The 23,860-nt window shown below is 34.8% G+C and overlaps 2 protein-coding genes across 2 annotated transcripts in view; both read left to right on the forward strand.

Annotated features, from left to right (window-relative positions):
- Positions 1-18,976, forward strand: part of LOC106143443 (frizzled-4) — a 40,190-nt gene extending 21,214 nt beyond the window's left edge. Inside the window, exons 2-3 of the mRNA XM_060948749.1 lie at positions 11,698-11,876; positions 16,335-18,976. Coding sequence (XP_060804732.1) covers positions 11,698-11,876; positions 16,335-16,984 — 829 coding nt within the window. The 3' untranslated portion in view covers positions 16,985-18,976. The remainder of the gene's footprint in view (positions 1-11,697; positions 11,877-16,334) is intronic.
- A 502-nt stretch (positions 18,977-19,478) lies between these two features.
- LOC106143397 (transcription factor A, mitochondrial) lies at positions 19,479-23,527 on the forward strand. The gene is made up of 5 exons (XM_013345460.2): positions 19,479-19,673; positions 20,035-20,242; positions 20,520-20,678; positions 22,446-22,639; positions 22,993-23,527. Exons 1-5 carry the CDS (start codon positions 19,600-19,602, stop codon positions 23,102-23,104), a joined length of 747 nt encoding a protein of 248 aa, XP_013200914.1. The 5' UTR covers positions 19,479-19,599; the 3' UTR covers positions 23,105-23,527.
- Positions 23,528-23,860: the final 333 nt, after the last annotated feature.

Below are 23,860 nucleotides of genomic sequence, written 5' to 3' on the forward strand. Positions count from 1 at the left end.
GTCGCCAAACTGTGACAAAATTTTCAACATATTTGGCGAAGAAAAACTCCCAAACTATTTGAGGACCGCAGCCAGATTCGTGAGGTATGTTCAGCGCGTGTCCCGTTCACACCTGTGAAACTGGCATATGTCTACCCTTCTCCCACAATCAGGCTGTCCCACTCAGATGTAGTCACCATTCAGTCACGGTCCTCAGGATAATCGGGCGAAGAAATTCACGCCTTGCATTAAATGTTGTTGAGATTAGTGCCTTTCGCATTTATTAAATGTAATTTATGATGAGGTTGAATGAATGATGGAAACTGGTTTTATACATTTATAAGATACCATGAAACTGATTTAGAGCCTTTTCTTGGATATGAATGTTCTGGGCATGATTAATTAAACTGATTTGAATGACACCATTTTAGCCTAGACTAGCTCATACCATTCTTTTTTGTTATATTTTCTTATATACTATTAGTAACAAATAACTATGAGATGATTTAAATGTCGCTACATTTTTAAGACACATCTATTGAAATGTTACGAAACCCAATCAAAATAACCTTAATCTACATATTAGAGAACTAAATATAATTTTGGAATACAATCTGTATTTGGAATCTAAAGATAGATAGATCTAGTCTAGATATATATATACACAAAACTGAACTAAAGATCTATTGGAGTAATTCCTACAAATCAGTTAAACTTGGTCACTCTGGCACTTGTTTATTGTAGCGGAGGCATTGCTCCCGCGCTCAACAAAATAAGAAGGCTGTAAAAAGTGGCATTCTGGGGAAACGAGACCTTCGGAGCCTGCGATCGGCTCGTTACAATCGATTCAGGACGCTCGACAAATAAGAATCGATTCTTGTTACGATTTCTAAGAACCTGTCTCGAATGGATCAACTTTTTAAGTAAGTAAGTTATATTTATTTGAAAATAAACGCGATGCATTGGAAAGTCTAGACGTGCCTTGGTGTAAATATCAGCCGATGCTTTTTCTATACTATTATGGATAGAGTGTAAGATAATATGGATCGTCGGAAGATCAAGTCGCAGGATCCTTCCGCTTATTTGCGATTTGGAGGGAATTTGTTTTAGTTTGTGAAATTTGAATTCGATTTCAAGACAAAGCGAAATATCTCAACTCAATCATGAGATAGAAATGGAATTAACAGAACTCTCTACAAAAGCATGTCTAGTCTATCTTTTATCTGTAGAGTGTAACGTCAAATGCTGTGCTAAATCTTTGCGTAACATGTATGAACCATATAAAAACTACTATCCCTTACCTAGATATGATCCTATCAGATACCTTTTTGACTCGAAAAACCTCTCCTAGGAATAAATCCGCCATTTTATAATATTGTTATTGTCATACTATGTAAGTACTTCTGTAAATTTATTATTTAATGAAAATTTTACAAAGAAACAAAAAACAAACGTCTTAAAAGGCAGAAACATTCTTTACCAGAACCAGAAATTTAAACTCGCTGAAAACACAATCGAGATTTTTCTATGAGAGAGAGATATTACGAATTTAATATTTTCTGAACATGTAGGTCATGAATAATGTTTGTTGTAGTCGGAAAAAGCAGGCAGCCGTTAAAATAATTCGAAAGATTATCGTGTCGACGCGTCAATCCGTCAAACTGATAATCACCACATTCGGGAACCAATTGGAAGTTAGGCTGTGTACACATCTGTTACATTTTTTATCACATTATTATATTGGACTGTTTAGTCCCAAACCTACAATTTAAAATGTAAAATGATATTTTACAACTCTAAACTTTTGTTTAAGAAGTTTTTACGGTCTGAAAATATTGTCTGCTATATTCGCGTATCATACAAAATTTTTAATTGTTCTTTTTAGGGTTCCGTAGCCAAAGTGCAAAAAAGAAACCCTTCTAAGAGGTTTAACATAAATAAAGTATCTCATTTGTCAAATTTTTGTTTGATGAAATAAAAGTAAGAACAATCCATAATCCTTAGTGCCCTCCACCTTAGCCCAGTTAAACTAGACGCGGCGCAGGCGCAGCATTCGGTATCTTCCAAAAACACAGTTGGTACGTGGTCCTCTCAGTCACAACAAACCAGCTAGTCATGCTCCGACAAACTAAATGCCAATCATGTTCGGTCCTTTGAAGTCTCAAATCTAGTTACCGACCATTTTAAAAGACAACTCGAGTGATTTCAATTGTATAAAAAATATTTATTCATTTGATTGAGCACTTGAAGATTTGCCGGTCAATATCCAAATCAAATTTAAAACTATTTGGTAATACATACGTCGGCCTTAAAACTAAAATATAAGTAAGACTAACCTCTTTTACTTCAATTCTTTCAATAGTGATCACTTTAAAAGTCAATAATAATGGTTAAAACACAGATAAGTATATCTGAGTAAAATCGCCTTATTATGTATGTGAAGAGTGTAGTGAGTCTTCGCTTCCCAGTCTTGTTATTAATATTATCCTCCAATCAACTGGTCCGCCTGGTCCACAGAGCAGGGAACGCACCGACCGGTCTCAGAGCTCTGCGCTCTCGTCCATCAATCTTGAAAGCAATTATAGCTTGAAGGCAAGGTAATGCACACCTAGCCGTCAATAACTTGATAATTGCAAGCCTGCAGACAATCAGTAAATATAATGAAATAAGCGTAAATCATGAATACTAATTTCATAGATAGGGCGCGCGCATTCAAATTTTAGGCCAAAAAAATAAATAAAGTTATAATTCTTACTTTAAAAACAAGTGACAACCACTATTTCCATATCTTTCCCATGGATGTCGTAAATGGATTTGGCTTATAAACTTGGGATTCCTCTTGTAGTCGACAAGGTAAGCACTGTCTACCCCGCAAGTGGTATAGACGTGACCGACCATGTGTATGTATGTATGTCCACTATATCAATACTGCTTCTATGGCAGATTTTTATTTAGAATTTCTTAGGTTCGTATCAATCTGTCTACACGAAGAGTATACACTTTCAAAAAAACACTGAAATAATAAAAGATTAATTTTTATTTTTGAACCTTATTTTCCTTCTTTTGTTATTTTTCTATGACTTTTACAGGCCGTTGAGTACTGATAGCAAATTGACATATTCAGTGCTAAAACAATATTGTGAATCCCCAACTAAGTGGTCATACATATGTATTATTTTATAACGAGCTTGCTTTATTATGAGCTTATCCAGTTAAGGCACGTTTTAACTACACGACATAATCACTATTCCACGAAGTAGCAATTAACACTTATTTTGATATGTAAAACAATATGCAAATCATATAATGCCAATGCAATTTAAGTCACGAAGCGAAAACCAAAGGAATACATAATCCTATTTTAAAATAGGTAGCATTTTTACAATAATTAAGAGATAACCCTGAAAAAAGGTTTTTAGTATAATGAAGTGAATAAATGCTTGAGATGCTCAAGAAGATTTTTACAAATTAATGGTCCAATGAGAGTTGATTGGATTTTAATGATTAATTATTAATTAATTATATGTAAAAAAAATGTTGATAAATTTTATTGATAGTTAAGTCAATATCAAAACAACTAACGGAATTGACCAAATATGCCTATTCTTAATCATAAGTTTTACCTAACCAACACCGTCTGCATAAACTTATGACGTAATCTGTTTACGATTAATTTATATTTATAATTCAAAAAAATAAGGGTGTATATATATACCATAATCTGTGTCGCCGAAGCGAGTGCGAAATTTATCAAAGGCGACACTTCATTAGTTAAACTTGATTCGCAGTCAGATTTAACGAGTTGAGAAAACATTCCGGTGTCGCATATTAATGTCTGCCAAGTGTCGCGATCATCAATTTTATTTAACCAGATTGCTTTCAAAGGATTATTCCAGTGCACAACTTCTCCTTGCAGCTAGTCAGATTCTATAATTTTGATGTTAAATAATAAAGTGTAATTGATTGGTTCGTTCATGACAGTTTTTTTTCCTAATGTGAAATCATTTAAATGATCTTTAACACAATATTTAGTACACAATTTTAAGACATAATTAAATCAATATAAAGAATCTTTTTTTTATTTCTAAGACGCTGCTCTTACACGTTATAATTCTAGAATTACAGAATCAGTCTATTTTCTTTAAAAATTTTCATTTTAAAAAAATAATTTACGTTTGTGAAAACTTTCTTATAGCTACCTACCTATAGAGTATCATAGTTAAACATGAGCTACTTCTGTGGGCGTTCCAGCAATTTGTCATCTCCCAACAGTGCCTTTAATCAGCTTTGTACGACCGTAAAGGATAGTTCTTCTCGTAACTCGTAATGCTGCCATAACAAGCCTCACAAATGGTTTCGAGGACCACCGTAAACTAAAACCGTTCCAAGGAATTCCAACACAGACTTACAAACTTCCTATGGAGTCGACATGGTCATAATAAAAAATTCCACGTTACGGATGTTAGGCAAATTATTTTATATGAAAAATTGCAATGAAATGTTTTTGACGTGTAGTTCAGTTATTATTGTAGGACTATGAAATACATAAATTTTATATGAAATTTAAAAGCAACATTGCAATACACCGGTCAATGAAAAACCATAATGATCCTTATTGGTTATGCAGAGCGATATTCTTTTTAAGTAAAATTTTGCTTACTCAAGTCTGTTGGTAATGAATTCCAGTTCTGTATCTCTATGTACTTAACAATTTTTTCATACACATCCATTTGCGAGTGGTCTAGGAACTTGTGCACTTACATGTAAGTACAGTTTGTCACTTAGAAAAGTATACCACTTTTGTATCGTCGGCGTATCAGAAGTTCTTTGTGGTCCACTATACACTCGAGCCTAGGCCGTTAGTTCTGGGTAAGAGCATTTATCAATATTGATGAGCTACGAAGAACTATAACTTAAGGTAGCAATTACGTTGTAAAGCTAACTACGTGTACTGTAATCGATAACTGCCTAATGATGTAAAACAGACGAGTTTTTGTTAAACTTTACAAGGAAATAGAAAAAAAATCGAATGTGGCTATTACTTGAAAAAGTTAAATGTTACATTTTTAGGACTCATACTCAAGACCACAAAAAGTTATTATACTGGCTTCGTATAGTAGAATCGTAGTAAAACTCACAGTAAGAGTATATTGTGAAGCATTCGGAAGAGATTACTCAAAAATTCCTAATAAAAAATGCTTAATAGAGCAGGCAGGTTAATGGTATACTTATTTATACTTAGAAAACAATTTGTTTAGCAAGATAGTAAAATAGTTAAAGAAAACAGCCGACAAAGTAACCGAAACACGTCCGGATGCAATAAACATACTTAATTAAATCCGATTTGAAGCGATCAACTATAAAAACAAGCTTCACATCCTCATTCATCATCGGCATAATTCAAAACTTATAATTTGGATACAAGTACTTAACTGCGCCTCCTCATTTATTACCACTGCGTGTGCGCATAAAACCATCGTTCCATAGTCGAGTCCGCTTGGCGCTACAAATTATGAATGTGCTCAGTAAAATACTAAGCACAAGCAGTATGTAACAATTATAAAATGTGAGCGGCCATGGGATTACTCGAATTCTCCAAAATAATAAAATACCGGCCTTTTTAAAAAGGTTTTTATCAGTTGCACAATTGCAAAAGATCTTCGAGGGTAATATTTTACCTACTGACAACATCTCGGACATGTAAGTACCCAAGAGGAAGGAACTTTATACGAATAAGTTTGTTACATACATTAATGTCTAGATGGAAATAAGACTGATCCAATAGTCACATGATGCGAAGAATTAAAAATTTATAAGCCATATTCTTGACTTTTTTAAAACTGACTTTCATAATCTGCGCTGGAAGAGAAGCAGCGGGCACAGATTGTTTTTTTTTTCTTAGCTACCAGACCATCAACAGAAACAGGAAAGATGAATGTGTAGCAATGGAAGTACACCTTTAGTCGAAGTTGGAACTCCGAACATTACTTCGAACCCATATGTTTGTGTTAAAACGGGATACGTTTATAGATCCCATTTATTTTCCTTTTCAGTAACATCAATCATATAAACGATTTTAACACTGTTGATGGAATATCCATCCTATTATTTCGATTGCTTATGCATAATGCGACCATTATATCCTGGTATCCAATGGCTTGATCGGTTGCCCCTTTATCGTGCAGTTCGAAGTAAAAGATGAGACACGAGGTGGGTCTATCAAGGATGGTGTGAATGAATGAACATGTCTGGTAACCATATTTAGCCACCTGCCGTGTTCTCCGTTTTGGGTAAGCAAAGTGAGTTCAGAGGTCCACAGTGCTGCGATTGAAACTTACATCTCCCCAATTACTTCATATCCAAATAAATTATGAAATTTCATATTCATATGTCACTTATTATTTTATATATTTTCTACCGGTTGCAGCTGCAGCTGCATTATTTGTTTTTTAATTCTTTACTTAGTTTTTGGTATTGTGATTAATTTAATTAAAAAATTTATGAAAGCATTCAGTATTTATAGCACCCAGCATTTAAGTTGACCCTAAAAATTTACACTTACGAATGCGTAATAGCAACTTTTCTTAAAAAAAATCTTGCCCATAAGAGTAGAATTTTGGTTCAACCTACTTGCGGGACAGTATACCTACAAAAGATATCGAAAAATATCGCGTGAAATGAAACGTGACTTATATTTCCGTGCTTTCGATACTTTGAGATCCTGTTTAGCGGAGACGCGGGACACGAATCGACTGAGTCCCGAGGGATAATCGATTTTACGAGCTCCCGAAATAGATCCCCGCATATGCCCCGGCGCATTCTGCAGTCGAGTTATTTCCAATTTACTCGGATCTGACAAGGAGTCTAATTTTGGTAAATGATGACTAGGAGATGCTGATGCAATTTGCCCTTTCCAAAAAGGTACTTACAGTTAGTTGCAGGTTTAGAAATCAGGATAATACCTATAATATTGTAGATATTTTATGGGTTGCAAGTAAATATGGTGGAATGAACATCTAAGTAGGTAGGTTGTAGTAAGATTAAGTAAGGATTTATAAACATCAACAATTGAACACGACATTGAATAAATCAAATTCAATTTACGAATTACTTACACCCAGCCTTTATTCGTAAATTGAATTTGATTAAGTAGCATGTCATCTCTATATAGGCATCACCCAGGCGTCTTTTCTCCTCTCCGCCTTTGACCACTTTTCAGGAATGGGAATGCTGAATGATAACAATATAATGATTACCATTTAAAAAAAGATGATATACGAGCCTGTACTGAAATCCGAGGACGCCGAAAATCGGACCAAGTAGAGAGCGAAAAGTCGCAAGGCGGACCCCGGGCCCCGAAACACTTCTGTAGAGGGTGCAACCGGGCACGCAGAGATAAGATAGAGAGAGATTACACGTCTATTCTACATTGATGTCATACCTATCTTTCATCTGCTCTCTCTCCCTACTTTGAAGGTTAAATTGAGTGATTAACGCTGCAGATAGAAGTAAAAGCAAAAATTTGCCAGTTTAATTTATAACCCTTGGAACTTTGACTAATTTAAAGCAAATATAACTTACTAGGAACAATCCCACCACCAGCCAGTTTAATCTGAATCCCAATAATAATAGAATACATCTCTGAGCGATAAATGGGTGCGTTCACCCAAATAGTTCAGTCCAGTGTGGGTGTTGGTTCAATTTTATTGTTATGGCCAGCAACTTAACGAGGCGTTTGCGCCCGACAAGCGTCGGAAAATAAGGTTAAGCCAGATAGAGCACTTCTTTGCTTTTGTTTCATATACACATTTCTTTAAAACAATAGAGACTATAGCTACAGGCTTGAAGGCGACCTTTAGCTGGTTGCTTTTTTCATCAGTCATGTTCTTATAGATGAAGTCGTGCTACCTTACTTTTTTTGCGATTCGTTGAGTTCAACGCCTTTCAGAATTTTCACTTTATATTTAACAGACGAGCATGCCAAAATTATCGGGGTTCGTTTTTTTTATTTTCCTTTGGAACCCTTTTGGTGCTAAGGATATTTATAAATAAAAAGATTTCTTCTTCTGCATTCTTTATATTTTTTTAAGTCACTAGTCAGTCCTTTCAAAGTAAAATGTGACTGCAATAGCTTTTCCTCATTTTATTGGTTTCCTGGTTATCGCCAGATTGGACTAAGTTTGTCTTGTTATTTATTGGAAAGCCGACCAGTCTATTTACACCAAGCATTTATTTTTACACTCCCATAATAACTAATCAATGACTCAGTAAGTCAATTGTAAGAGTAAGTATCTACTTGGGGGCGGTAGGATTTGAACCAGTGCCTCCCTGTGCGCCGATTCTTAGTATGTTATAGTCTCACTAGTTAGGGTACGCATTCGGCTCTGCCTTCAAATTCCGTTAATTACAGCGAGAATATCAAGAAATCCTCTTTAATTGCATACCTAACACCACATAAGGAACTTACATACAAAATTTTATATTTCCAGACTCGGCGATTAGGGCTTATTATGCCTGTCAGCCAATCAGTAAGCATTCATTATTTTTAATTAAGTAGATACTCTAAGGTTAGCGTCGTCTGTAATTTAATTAAAATATAGTAATTCCGTATTCTGTGTTATGAACCGGCAACCCTACATAGGTAGATGGTGCTGTTTGACGTTTACGAGAAAAGTGACATTTAAAATAAGAACATAACAGTAATGGCGGCGTGTGTGGCCCTTCGCTGCGGACGGTTAAGTTTAAAAGTCAATAAAATTTAAAATAAAGTTCAAAATTCTATTGTCATAGGGTTAAAGCCAACATATCAAATATCATGACACTTATACAGCCCTAAAACAAGAAAAACATTAAACTGTCTACTTTAAAAGGTCACTTATTTTATAATTTGTTTTAAGTCGTTTCCTTCCACTCGTGTAAAAGTTTCTTTTATTTTCGTTCTCGTGGTAAATTTCGGGAAATTCCCTCGTATATTTTCAAAGGAACAATCATGCCATATTTTCGCTTCCTTCGCATAGAGGCTTTCGCTGTACTTTGTCAGTCAATCAGTCTCTCAACTCATTAACGTATTAAAAACCTTTAATGCATTAACAATTTTAAGCCCTTTTCAAAATAAGTACATTGTCATGTTCACATCACAGGGGTACCATCAAGAGATCTATGGAAGGAACTTTTAACGCGCCACCAATGGATATGCATTTCTGCTCGTCCAACTATATATATCTATTTTTATGAAGGGAATTTAAATATTAATTTTATTATTTAGGCAACCATTATATTAAAAAATTTGTTCCTTATAGAACTCTCTCTATGGTTAGTGACACTTCAGAGAACTAATTATCACAAACACATTAGTAAAGTTAGCCAACACGTTTCGGCGGTCGGGCGAGTCAAACATACATACGGACAAACACACACTCACTTGTTCTGTTAGCACTATCGCCACTTTCGGCCCTGTTCAAACAACTACTTTTGTTTGCCCAAGTGCCACAGACATGCCACTGCAAAGCTCTTTGCTTTTTCGTTATTATTATTAGATCTTGTAGAATAGGGTAAAGGAATATAGAATCGTTGCAAGTGGAATATTGTAGCCTCAGCCTACTCCTCGAAAAAGAAACGTGATTATATCCTTCATATGAACGATAGAAAAATCCTAAAGTGCTGAATACGACTGAAATTTCACAGTTGCGCATGCGCATACTTTCATCAAAGAAGCGTATGTAAAGTTTTTCTCTTACTTTAAACTAAGCCAGTCTTTTGAAGACTAATATTTTGAGGATAAGCTTATAGTAAGTAACTTATTATAATAGGTAAGATAGAATAATCATTACTTTGAATATTATTTATTCAAAATTCAAATTCAAAATTCAAAATTTTTTATTCATTATTATAGGATATTATTATATCGCTTAATAATTGTCGTATGGTTTAACAACTTGGTTGACGTCAAATATATTACTTAAAAACTAAGTTTACTGCCGCTTCCAAGGCGTCAGTGCAGAAGAAGCGGTAACAAACTGCACTGCAGCATTTTCTTTAACAACGTCAACTTCACAATATTAAATTATACTTAGAATATAATGTGGACGGGAGAATACATTGTTCACGGGAGATTTATATATTTATGAGATTTAATATTGAAAAAAGAAAAATATATATATATATATATTTTATGGATTGCCAATTTTAAAAAGATTTATGTACAGAGTGTACTGAAATTTTGATTTAAGTTCAAATTAAACTACATATACATATATATTATATAATGCAAACCCACTATAGGTCTAACTAAAATGGTCGAAATCCACTGTACACCTCAGGCTGTAGGTACTTCGGTAAGCACCTGGATTTATCTGTCAAGAAACCAGTTAAGTAAGGGGTGACATGGATTACAATTTTACTTGGAGGTAAATTCAACAAGCTTTACAACGCCATAATTTTTAACTTAAATTCCGACGCTAATCCCCGATAAGACATGTGGTATTAAGAACGTGTATACAGCTTTATTTTTACTAAAAGAAGGATAAACTGAAACTGAGAACATAATATAGTTATCCTCCTTTCCGAAGTAGCTGTTCGGTACAGTATCAGATATTTTTTTTTGTAAAAGTTAAACGTTAAAGTTTTTGACACGACTAACTCTTATCCTCAACTTCGTCCGCGCGAATTTAGCGCCACCTACAAAAGATTACAGGTTTTTCGCAAATGCCACAGGAACTATTGTTTTTACCATGATAAAAACCATCCATCCTTCTCCAAACTCTTAATGATATAAAAATAAAATTTCAATAAGTTTTTGTAGATATGTAACGTATGAATATACCTAAAACAATTTAATTTCGTATTAATAATATTAGTTGGGGATGAATACTTAATTTCACGCGAAACCAGGAACGCCATTAATTCCAAATTTTTGAAATCATATCATAAATAAGTTACTATATTGAATGGTTATACCTAAAAACGGGCAAATTAAAATAAAGCTTGAAGACACGAAAAAGAGTTACTACTGCTGACGGTAAAACAAAAAGTCGTGAAGATAAATAAAATAAAAGTTTGTTTTATTTAATTTAAAACAATACAATTCTCGATTAGATTGCTTTATATAAAAAAAACATCCACCTGCTGGTATCAGCTGTTCTTATTTTTCTTCTTCATTTATTGACTGTTCAATTATCTTAATTACTGACAGACTCGATAATTTTCAAAATAACGCGCGCCAGCATAAAAAATATAATGACTCAGGAGCAGGCTGTATACATTACTTTTAATTAGCTAACCTTTTCGCGGTTGTTACTTGTAAATTAGTAGGTAGTATATTACTATAGTCTAATTACAATTTATGCTTACAATAAAACTAAAGGCTGGTCTAGTTTATGTCTCTCTCCGATCTATGCGACTATGCGTCATAATGGTTCGGGGCCTGAGGTCAGCTATCCAACATCTTTCCTTACACTTTGTCGCATTCGCAGCGTCTTCAGTTTTAAGACCATACTATTTGATAAATATTCATGAATGAGCGTCTTCATAGGAACCAAATAGGACTAATAGCATCTGTAGTGAACAGGCTTGTTCTGTGATGTTTAAAGTACCTATACAATACATCCACGCCTCTTTCCTGGACGGGTGATTGAGACCAGTTTTTCCACTTGCCCTATCCCTTGATACTTCTTCTGCTTCATCATCATTTATTCATTCATATCTATTCTTTAATTCCAGGTGGGTAGTAGTGGCAGGCGCTTGGCGAGCCAGCGTGCTCCGACCTCCTCAACCCTCAGGGTCTCCAGCCAGGAACGAGAGACACTCCTCACTGCTTCAGCTGGCTGCGTGGGGAGTCCCAGCGGCTCTGGCTGCCGCGGTACTGGTGACAAGAGATGTTGATGCTGACGAGCTCACTGGTAGGGTTACTTCCTCATTTTTAATTTTTGCAAGTACAGTACAAACTTTTGTAAGGTCTCGAAGAAATATACATAAGAACATACATACAATCACGTTTCTATCGCTTACGATGTAGACAGAGCAAACCAGAATAAAAGAAAGTTCAGCTATCGATTAATTATTGTCTGGATGATCGATAAAGAAAAACTAACACAGTTACTAGTGTATGCTAGCTATGTATAATGTTTAAGTCTTTTTAGGAAGTAATTTTTTTTTCCTGGAATAAGTACAAGGGTACCGAAAACATTTTTGACGTCAGACACTTGACATTTTGTTTCTCTGCCTTCGTTGTAAGGATAAATCTAAATTTTACTATTATTACAATGGTAAAATATTTATATTCTACTTTATTTAGGAACTTAGGAAGGTCCTTTTTATAAAGTATTCACTTAGTTTCTTATTTTTAATTGCACCATATTGCCTCTCAGTTTCTTATATTCAATCACGTCTTTATCCCTTACAGGATAAAGTACCTTATTTTTGCCTAATCTATAGAGCCCCTGTATTAGGTGACATTTATCCACATCGTATTTTCTCAAGCAGTTTTTACTTGATGGTAGGATTACCGTATATAGCAACAGACTGCCCTGAGCCGACCACGACGCCAGGAATGGACAAACAAGTCTTGTCTGTCACGTGATTTATGTCCTATGTCATTCCATCATTATCGGACTTAGATTATCTACTTATTGGACTTAAAAACTTGATGCATCCATATTAATAAATGCTCGAAAAACATATTTAAATACAACGCAACAAGTCGTATTTTTTGCAAATGTCTTAAGCGCAGTAGAAAAATGCCTTGCTTAGGTCAAAACTTTAGGCTTAAGGTTTGGATTCCGACAGGTCAAGATGGATATGAAGATGAGGTTTTTAATCAATTTGACTTTTTTCTTATTCTTGGATCGAAAATTTATGTTACGTAGTTGTTATTCCACAACACAAATTTCAATCCTCAATCTGAGGGTTTTGTTCGTATACATTTTCTATGATATTTTACAGACTAAATAATAGCTAATAAACTTGGGATTATTCTTATAGGCAATGGGTTAGCAATCTGTCACTACTTATTTGAATCTCAATTCCATCATTAATCTTATATCTATACTAATATTATAAAGCTGAAGAGTTTGTTTTGTTTGTTTGTTTGTTTGTTTGTTTAAACGCGCTAATCTCAGAAACTACTGAACCGATTTAAATAATTCTTTCACTGTTAGATAGTCTATTTATCGAGGAAGGCTATAGGCTACATTTTATCCCGGATTTCCTACGGGAAACGTCAACAATGCAGGTGAAAGTTGAATGAGTCGGCCATCTGCGAGCTTTCCACGCGAACGCTGCGCAAACCAACAAAGATATAGTAAAACAATGTACTAAAGATGTGAAGTACTCATTTTTTGCCACAAAAAAGTCCGCGAGAGCATATATCTATCTCTTAAGGTTTACTTACAATAACCACTTTTATGTTCATTTTTTAAGATTATTTTTTCATTATAAACATAAGTTATTTTGAAACCAATTTTCTTTAATTCAGTATTAATCCTTATCCAAATAAATATGTTTATTACTTTCGGCTTTTCATGTAGACTAAAATTGCCATTTACAGTATATAAATCAGACGAATAGGTTTTGAGATATAGTCGTTATAAGCAATTTGCAGCGAAACATTTAATACGGCGAACCAGCGTTCTTTCTAATACGCGTGACCGCCTGACCGCCTGAGGAGGATGTTTGCAAAAATAAATATGATGCCCAAAATAACTATTCCACGCGGACGAAGTCGCGGGCACAGCTAGTTTCTAACACAGTTGAACGTAGCCTTTCAGTCTTTTCAAGCCTGTTGGCTCTGTCTATCTCTTAAGGGAAAAAGATGTGATTAAACGTATGTACTTATATAAATAGATCCGCCGAAAAGGTAAAGCGCTGAAAGACGACAAGTACCTATATTTGTGTTTATTCAAAAATGCCGCAAAGAGACAAAAAGCAATGTTATCGGATTCACTTGTAACATTTTATCATCTCACGTACTTGTAGCTATAATTATCTGGACGTTAATGCTCATTATTAATTATGCCGCTATTTACTGAAGATATCAGGCGGCAGGTCTTCTTTAAAATTAAGGATTTAATCGTCTCTGATAAGGGGGTTTGTTTGATAAAATTTAATAAACTGGCCACTGTGCAGCGGTGTTTTGAAAAGAAATTACATAGTAGGTACAAAAAGTAGGAAACGATGTTTGTAAATTGTACTAATAACCAGATCTAAGTGACTTGTGGCTATCGCCGCTTGCCGCTTTTTATTTCATAGATCAAATATTAAATAAGGATTAGTATTTCGTGTGTAGTCTACAACTTAAACAAAATTTATAAAAAAGTAATCTATTATCACCTTGCCTGTCAGGCAAAATCATGGCAGTCTTGGGAGTTTTCTGCCTAGGACATGATTTAACGTCATTACAAAACAATATATAAGTAAACGGCGGGCTTAAGGGGAAGAAACCCTCCGTGACCAGTCAAATAGACCAAATAAATAGATCAAATTTGATGATGAGCAAAGCGAACTGATGATGAGAATCGTAGAGACCTCGGAAATTTTAAATTTATGAATGGCACAAACCCGTTGAGAATGCGTTAATGCATGCCACTGCCACAAAGGGCTGCTCGGTTCAATACGATCTCTCAATACGCAATGAATGCGTGCTCCTGCGCACTCGTACCAGATTTAATCGCTTTGAAAATGCCGCCGATCTAACAATCGAATAAGACCGTACCGAGAATCGTCGCCATTGTAGTTCAGTCGGACTGTGTTAGAACTATTGATTTATCGACACAAAAGCTTCTTTGACAGGAAATCTTATTTATTCTTAGACTAGAGCCTAAGTTAGTTATTAAAAAAATCGGTATTGTACTTGCGCGAGATGGACCCGATGATCTGGTAAAGCCCGCGGGGAAACCTTTGATGCAGGTCGCCTAAAACAGAGCGAGGTGGAAGTCATACTATCATATCAATACTAAATAAATGAATGTTTGAAATTGAAGGCGTTCCGGCAAGATATGAATTTGAAATTTACACACATTTTTAATTAAACCTTTATAATAGAATAAGACCACTTCAATTCCATCATTAAGCTATACAGTTCTACGTTCAACTGTATAGCTTAATGATGGAATGGAATTGAGATTATTACAGTTACCTTACAGTCTTTTAAAGATTGGTACCTCTGTCTACCCCGCAAGGGATATAGATGTGTTTATATGTATGTTTAAACTAACCAATTAGAAAAGGAAGCGCTACTGTCGCATGGTGCCCAAGTAGGTAGGTAGTTTGACACCAAAATCTTGAACATCATCAACATACTTACAATAACGAAAATATAAGGACCTTTCCTCTCTTAATATTTCGATACCATCTTAATCATTCGCAGTAAAAACTGTTATAAATCATCTGCCCCGTAAATGGTACTATAAATTGTCAGTCGAAAGAATTAACAGCCGCGTCCCGCATCTTCATGCAAATAATGCTACCTACCTATACATGAACTTTAATTGCGCATAAATTCAAACTGACTTGTTTAATTCCAGTCAAATCTATTCTCACAATCTTACAGCTTAATTAACCTATGTAATTATTTGTACAAGATCTAATATCGTTGATTCAAAAACGAAATATATTTCACGCAAGCCGTAGAGATTACGTCGACATTTTATACTTATTGTAAAATATTACCTATATAGTCTTTGAACGTGAATAAAGCAACAAATTTCTATTATACGAATGAATAATTGAAAAATTCATTTCAATTTTGAATGTATTCTTTCTTGTACCCAGTGTAAGTCGTGCTTCTCAGGCATATTGCAGTTTCAATCGTGCCTCGAGTATTGTGCCTTTATTTTATTATTTCTTATTTCCATTCCATTATGGTGCTCGAAAGAAATGCGCGACCATTATTCGAGCCGTTAAATACGACACCTTTCCTCTTCGCACGCTCATATTTCAATTTTAAATCGGCTCTTTTAGTCGCTGCCTTATTAATGCAAGCCTTTTTTCTCGCCGTATGTTTGTGTAGGTGTTCATTTTGAGAGCTGCTTGGAAATCGGAATGTTATTCAGCTGAATATAAATAAGTCGAGACAGGGAATTCATATCCGCTATGTGTTTTTTCATTAATTTCTCTCTATCTTGTATCGTTGGGTGTGAGACTTTGCTGAGTTTTTCCGGTCCGCCGCCTAGTCAGCTTTGCCACCAATACGCCGTAGAACCTTTTGTACTTTAGTTCTTTATGATAATGGAAGAAGAGTTAAGACTCATCTCTTTTTACCTATAAAATCATGGTATGGTCTTCGATAATCTACACATAGAAATATATGTACTTAATTATAAGTTATATTTTATTAATATGAGTAAATTTATATGTTTCAGGAACATGCTTCGTGGGTAACCAATCCAGCAAGTCTCTATTGGCATTGGTGATAGTTCCAGAGGCGCTTTGTTTATTGCTCGGCTCGGTGTTCCTAGCATCGGGTCTCCGAGCGATCCTTCGCCGACCAGCTCCTGTGGTAGCACAACCGGCGCTCCTCAACACTCCTCAAGCCGTCCACTCGTCAACAACTGACCAAAGCCTGCTAAGACTGGGAGCATTCGCTGCCTTATACGCAGTTCCCTCTGCCTGCATTCTCGCGACATGGATCTACGAGTACGCGTGGAGAGACAGCTGGCTCGCGGCACCGACGCCTTCGTCCGAACCTTCGACTCACCCGAGACCCGCTTTCTGGGTTTTCCTGTTTCGAATCTTCGCGACACAAATCCTGGGCGTTATGGTGGCAGTATGGATAGCGACGCCGCGGCTCAAGGCTCTCTGGCGGATGATCGCGGGGCCTCGGAAGCCACCGTTAGCGAAGTGCCCAGCCGGTCCACCGCCCACGCCCTTAACCCTTCACTGCTACGCTACCCACCCTCATACTTTGCCGCGGCATATGCCGAAATACGCCACATACAGGCCTCCGCAGTTACACTCTTCGTACAGAAAACCAAGGCATTATCATTACTCGACTGGAGAGACTATCCTATGACCGACGAAAAGTGAAACATCGAAGTGGCTCAAATTATAAAAGACATTTTAAGTACTATGTATGAGTGTCCAGAATTGCATTTACTTTCCTAGTGTTTACCATGTGTTTAATGATTAACAAAATATGTAAGTGCCATTAAATTTGACTGAATTATATATATAAATAGTCCTGTCTATATACGTGTAGTCCACGTATATAGGAAGGACTATATTAAATTATCGTATATGCCTCGCACATTATCCCAGGACAATAATGGTTTATCTAAGCTTATCGGGACTTTAAAACGATAAACAATAAGCTAGGGCTTTATTCTCCTATTTTGTACATACATTGACGGACCGTGTGGTTCCAGGCACCATTATAAAAAAGAATAGGGCCATTCCATCACTTCCTCATGGATGTCGTTAAAGGCGACTAAGGGATAAGGCTTATAAACTTGGGATTCTTCTTTTAAACGACAGGCTAGCAACCTGTCACTATTTGGATCTCAATTCTATCATTAAGCCAAACATGGCCTATCAGTCTTTTTAAGAATATTGGCTCTGTCTACCCCGCAAGGATATAGGCGTGATTATATGTATGTATGCATTGACATGATTTCTCATTTGTATTATAAAGCTATTTACAAAGTACGCATTTCATAAAAAGTATTTAGACTAAAACTATTGGATTATTAATTATTGACCTGTAGTGTAAGTGCCAGTGAATACCTTTTCTGTTAAGTGAATTTTTTTGTAACTTCAACGAAGCATAAACGGTTTAATCCATTGATTAAATTCAAATAAGTAATTAGATATGCATAAGTATATTGTAAATAAAATTTATTTTAATGTGTAAATGAACCACTTACCTATTTTAAATGAAGGAAATGTGAAATTATTATTTCATCAGTGTAATTTGTTAAAAGCTTCCTAAATGTCTAAAGGAAACTATTTTCCGATACATAACGAAACTTGTTTTAAAACACAAAAGAAAAATTAAAATATCCTGCAGCACTTTGTTGTCACAGAATTTCGTAGCCGTTACTACGCTAGCTAATTTCGTAGCATCGTTGTTGTATGCTACAGTAGTGCTACGGCGTAGTCTGGCCTGTTCGTAGACCAGTACGATTACTGCATTTTCTTTATTTAAGTTACGATGATTTTTTAGGTAATTTTGAAATAAACAATGTATAGTAAAACCTGTTGTAAAAAGTGATTTGAACTGATAAATGACTTTTGTATATGTAACTTATATAGTTTGTTAATGAGAAAAGATAAACCGAAAAGGTAATATGGTATATTATTGTTCTTGTTTATTGTATCATCATCACTAACTGATATGAATGAAATGTTAGAATTTGACGAACATACATAGACTGATTTAAACACATACATACCTACATAAAATCACGCCTTTTTCCCGAAAGAGTTTGCAAGGATGTAGTCTCTCATCTTTCCACTTGCCGCGATCTCTGCATACTTCTTTCGCTTCTTCCACATTCATACCTAACTCTCTTCATGCAAGTTCGGCGGTGTCGGGTACCTACTCTTGACCTGACTTTTTGCCAGGATGTACTAAATTTGATCAAGGTACTTACGTCTAGGCCTTCCCACTACTACCTTTCCATCGACACTCTCCTTGTATATTAACTTAGTCAACCTGCTTTCATTCATCCTCTCGCTTTTGTTCATAACATACCCTTTTCTCTTCCTGTCACTATATCTTCTTTTACATCACAACATTCCCTTATCACGCTCTTTCTTATCCAGTCAATCAATTTCACACCGATCATACATACTCCTTAACGTTCTTTAACAAGAAACATGAAGATAATTTAATTACTGTTTATTTGTTAGTTTACATTACAATGCATTGCACTAATGAGATGCACTTATTGCCAAAATAGTATTATGTAAGATAATGTAAATAATTAAGGAGTTTCAAGATTTGGGCCTTGTAAATATAAAAAATGTTTTTGTAAGTATGTTAATAAAAACAACTAAAATTATACCTACTATCTTTCAATTTATCCCTGGGATATACCTCATTGATGGCGAAATTCAAAGTAGGTAGGTATTCGAAGTCAATGTAGGAAAAAAGGTATCTAAGGCTTTTTTTTAAGAAAAGACATTTAGAATAGATAATAAATTCACTGGTTGCATACCGAAGATGTTTTCAATGTCGAACAATCAAAATTAAAAATTAGTTAGTCTCACACAAATGCAAAACTAGTCCTTGCATTATCATTAACATTAGTTATAATGCAAGAAACTATAAATTTAGCACTTAGTATATCTAGAGGTATTTAGTGGCTTGCGGCAATATAAAATTGGTTATAGGATGGAGTAAGAGGAAACTAATGGACAAAAATAAATAAAAAAATAATATTAATTAATTAAAATATAAAAAGAGAAAAAAATATAATTATAATTTTTAACTGCCACTACCCTTGCTTGCTCTATAAAAAACAAAGTCTCGTCAATTTGTCAATGTCAAATCAACTAATAAATGTCGTCTCCTGTCATCGTAAAAAAGACGGAGGGATCCGTAGAAAACGCTTGCTTTTCAGGCTTAAAGATTTTTATTTTTGTAATTTGTTATTGTTAAATAAGAAAGTTGTATGATCCTGCGAAATGTCTACATTTACCCAGTTTACTCGTCTGAGTAACTACCTAATAAATGGCTATAAAACTGTCTTACATGGAAGGTAAGGATGTTTTTTAAGGTTAGGACGCTTGCTTTGTTTTCTTGACAAAAATATTCTTTGTGAAATAAACAGTAAGTAGTTTTAAGACAACTTATTGTTCCTGTCATCATGTCTCTTAACAAATGATTCTAATAGAACACAATGGCAATTTCTCGTATAAACTATATCACTTTGTGCTAATTTAGTCTCCACAGCAGTGTGACCATTTTAGAAATACCAAAATCAAAATATCAATTCTAAACTCTTGCACAGAAAAAGTTTTTATCATAATTATAGTGTTCCATTATTTTATAACAATTCCCTAGTCAGAATTGATTAACTGGCAATTAGGAATAAATTTAATAAAATATTCCATTTTCAGGACAAGTGTAATAATTACACCACAAATATGTAATTATGCTAAATCAGCTGAGGAAAGGCTTGGTATTGAAAAACCAAAAAGACCATTGACCCCATTCTTCAAGTTCATGGCACAAATGAGGCCAGCTCTGCTTGCCAAGAATCCTGGTATCACATCCAAAGAGGCAATAGTGTGGAGCTCCAAACATTGGCAAGAATTGGATGCAGGGGTTAGCTCATTGGCCAATTAATAATTGATAATTACTAAGTTCAACAACCAGTTGCCAGCATTTTTAAATCAAATCTTAAATATCTCCACGATAATTTTTATTACATACCATTTAAACATTTCAAATCTGATAGCTTTATTTAGAAGCACACAACTTGTCAAATTCATTGTTATCGCAGAAAGGTCAAATTTGATAAGTTTAATTTTTATGACTGACATTAAATTTGTCAGATGTAATAATAGAATGTTGTTCAATGACATTTTTTTATGCTTTTCAGACCAAGGCACAAATGGCCAAAGAATATGAAAAAGACCTTGAAGATTACAGGAAGATTAAAGAAATATATGAGTCATCTTTGACTGAAGAGCAGAAAGAAGAAATTAGTAGGCTCAAAGAAGAGATGGCGGCTGCCAAAGAGAAAAGGAAATTGAAAGCTGTAAGCATTACTTTAATTTGTCCAGTGCTTAAGGCATAAAAAGTACCCAATCTATAATTATCATGTTCCATCATAATCAAACTAACAGTTTTGTGCTTGATGTTTGAAAATAAAGACAAGGTGTGAAACATATAGAAAAACAATGATAAATAAAAAAAATATTTGGGATAGCTTTAGTTACAGATCTTTTCAATGTACATTATTATTAGTGTCCGACCGAAGGTCTATTTTTGGCCGAAGCCGAAGCCGATTAATCGGCTATCGCCACAACCTTCGGCCGAAGCCGAAGCCGAAGGTTTATATTCTCTCAGCACTCAGTAATTAATTTTGTTCAATATTGTCTACAAGCTACAATTAATATTAAAATCATTTCAAAACCTCAATATTGAAGGTTTATATATTGACTGTCTCATATAGAAGTTGATGATATATCAAAGAGGTGGTTGGTTTAGAGATAAACTAGCTGTTGCCCGCGACTTCGTCCGCGTAAATTTCGAGTTGAATTTTAATTATACAGTCAGATACAGACAGACAAAAAATGTAAAAAAAAAAATTCTCTATCCGTTTCAGTCAAAATATTAAATGTACAGAAAAAATATTTTTACCGTTTTATTATATGTAGTATTTTGATTTTCAGTTTTTTTACATAAAATACTCAAATAATACAAAAAAAATATATTTTTAATAATAAAAAATATCTTGTAATTGTTGGGATTCGAACTTGGACCGCCAACTTCACAGTCTCACGGGCTAACCACTGGACCATCGAAGCCGTTGCGTTGGTGTCGAAATTAAAGAAGACTACATACATATGGTCACGTCTTTATCCCTTGCGGGGTAGACAGAGCCAACAGACTTGAAAAGACTGAATGGCCACGTTCAGCTATTTGACTTAATGATAGAATTGAGATTCAAAAAGTGATAGGTTGCTCGCCCATCGCCTAAAAAAGAATCCCAAGTTTGTAAGCCCATCCCTTAGTCGCCTTTCACTTATATTTATATGTTATAGGTATAATGTCGTCGTATAATGATAAATGACTTTGAATTTTTAATTTCGTAACTTATTTGCCGGCATACTGATGCCTTGAGTTCATTCAAATGTCGATAACTTTTTTTTTGTGAACCGATTTTGATGAAACAAACTTTAAATGTTATTCTGAGTTAAAACAAAGCAATTGGTGAAAGTTTGAAGTAAATCGGTTTAGTACTTTCGGAGATAATCGTGATCATACATACAGACAGACAGACAAGAAATTAAAAAAAAATATTTTTGCTTTCTATTATTCATCTAAGTGTCCCTCTATCCATTTCAGTCGAAAATACTAAATGTACAGACAAAATATTTTTACTGTTTTATTATATGTATAGATAAAAGTTTGTGATTTACCTACTGGTAAAAATAATGATTTGATTTTTTACAAAAACACTCGTTTAAAAACACGTACGGACTTGTTTTGATGCATGCAATCAGCAATGTGATATTTTGACAGTGACTCCCCGCCGCCTCATGACTTTCGTAACAGTTCGTTCAATCTCGACGGTCGCTCGGACCTTCGGCGAAACCTTCGGCTTCGGCCGGATTTTGGGCCGAAGCCGAATGTTTCGCCGAAGGTGGATTTTTTGGCCGAAGGTGGCCGAAGCCGAAGCCGAAGCCGAAGCTTCGGTCGGACACTAATTATTATAGACTTTAATTATTTTGAAGAAATTTTTATAACAAAGAACTTTCCTATATTTTAAGTTGCCTAAATTTTTACTTTCTTTTCCCAGGAATATAAAGAATTAGGGCGTCCAAAAAAGCCAATGTCGTCATATTTTCTTTACATTAAATCTAGAAATGATATCTTCCAAGGAAAGCAGCTCAAAGAATATCAGAAGAAGATCAGAGAAGACTGGCTGAAGCTGCCAGAGAGTGAGAAACTAAAGTATGAGAAACAGGCTCAGCAGCTAATGGAGAAATATAGGTAAGACTATATGGTCTTTGCATACATAAAATTATGCCCCTTTCCCGAAGATGCAGGCTATGACTACATCTTTCCACTTGCCATTAACTCCGCATACTTCTTTTGCTTGATCCACATTCACAACTCTCTTTGTGCAAGCTCATGGCCCATGTACTGGGAAGAAAATATAGTCTGTGGTTAGCATTCATTAAATACTATGAAGAAAAAAGTATATTTGTACTTTGATCTCGCAGCTTCATAATTTATAAGGCATTATTGATATCTTGATAAATTGTAATTAGTACATAAACCAGTAAAAACATATCAATTGGCAAACTTGCATTTTTTAATAATAACATTTTTATAATTTCCAGGAAAGATATTGAAGCATGGGAACTTAAAATGATTTCAATAGGACGAACAGATCTAGTCAAAACAAAATCTGTAAAAGTGAAGAAGACGGCAAGTTCGAAGAAAAAAGAATAGGAACTCGGGTGCTCTGGCGATTCCATTGACTCGTACAACTCACACAATAACCTCCAAGATAATGTACAAAGTATTGATAAGAAAACCAAACCTCAAGTAGACGTACCTCAAATCAAAGAATATGTTCCTAAACCTTCTCAACAACCAGACAAATTGGACACTTCAGCAGATAATGAGTCAACACGTCAGAGCACGGGTGCCGAAGCTCTATCTAAATTGACTGAGCACAAACAAACTAAAACCTCAACCTCAAGTGATGAAAAACAGAGTAAGACGATCATGAGTAGTATTAAAGATTTCTTTAAGTTTTAGATATAGTTTACATAGTGTTACTTGACAACATCTTATGTTAACGCATTTATTGACACCTCACGCTTGCCAGTGGGGCAAATGTACAAATGAAGTGTAATGATGTTATCCTATTGTCATTGCCATAAAGTTCTGGTTACAATTTTTTTATTATTACTACAGATAATTACAATATATCATTTTTTGCATATAGTTTCGATTAGTCATAATGAAGAACTAACATTTCCTGATGACATAATTATACATAGTCATTGTGTTAGTAATCCCAATAACAAATAGGCTACATTATTAATAGAGAAACTGAAGATACTTAGTTCTTACATTTATTATGTACTTCAAATAAAAGGCAAGCGTGAGGAGCCATAATTTAGTCAACTAGTTTGCCATCATTAAAACATTTATTGTGAAAAATTTTATTATTTTTTATTTACTTTTATCCTAGTCCCA

This window comes from Amyelois transitella, chromosome 17 (genome assembly GCF_032362555.1).
Source record: "Amyelois transitella isolate CPQ chromosome 17, ilAmyTran1.1, whole genome shotgun sequence".
NCBI classification, from domain to species: Eukaryota; Metazoa; Arthropoda; class Insecta; order Lepidoptera; family Pyralidae; genus Amyelois; species Amyelois transitella.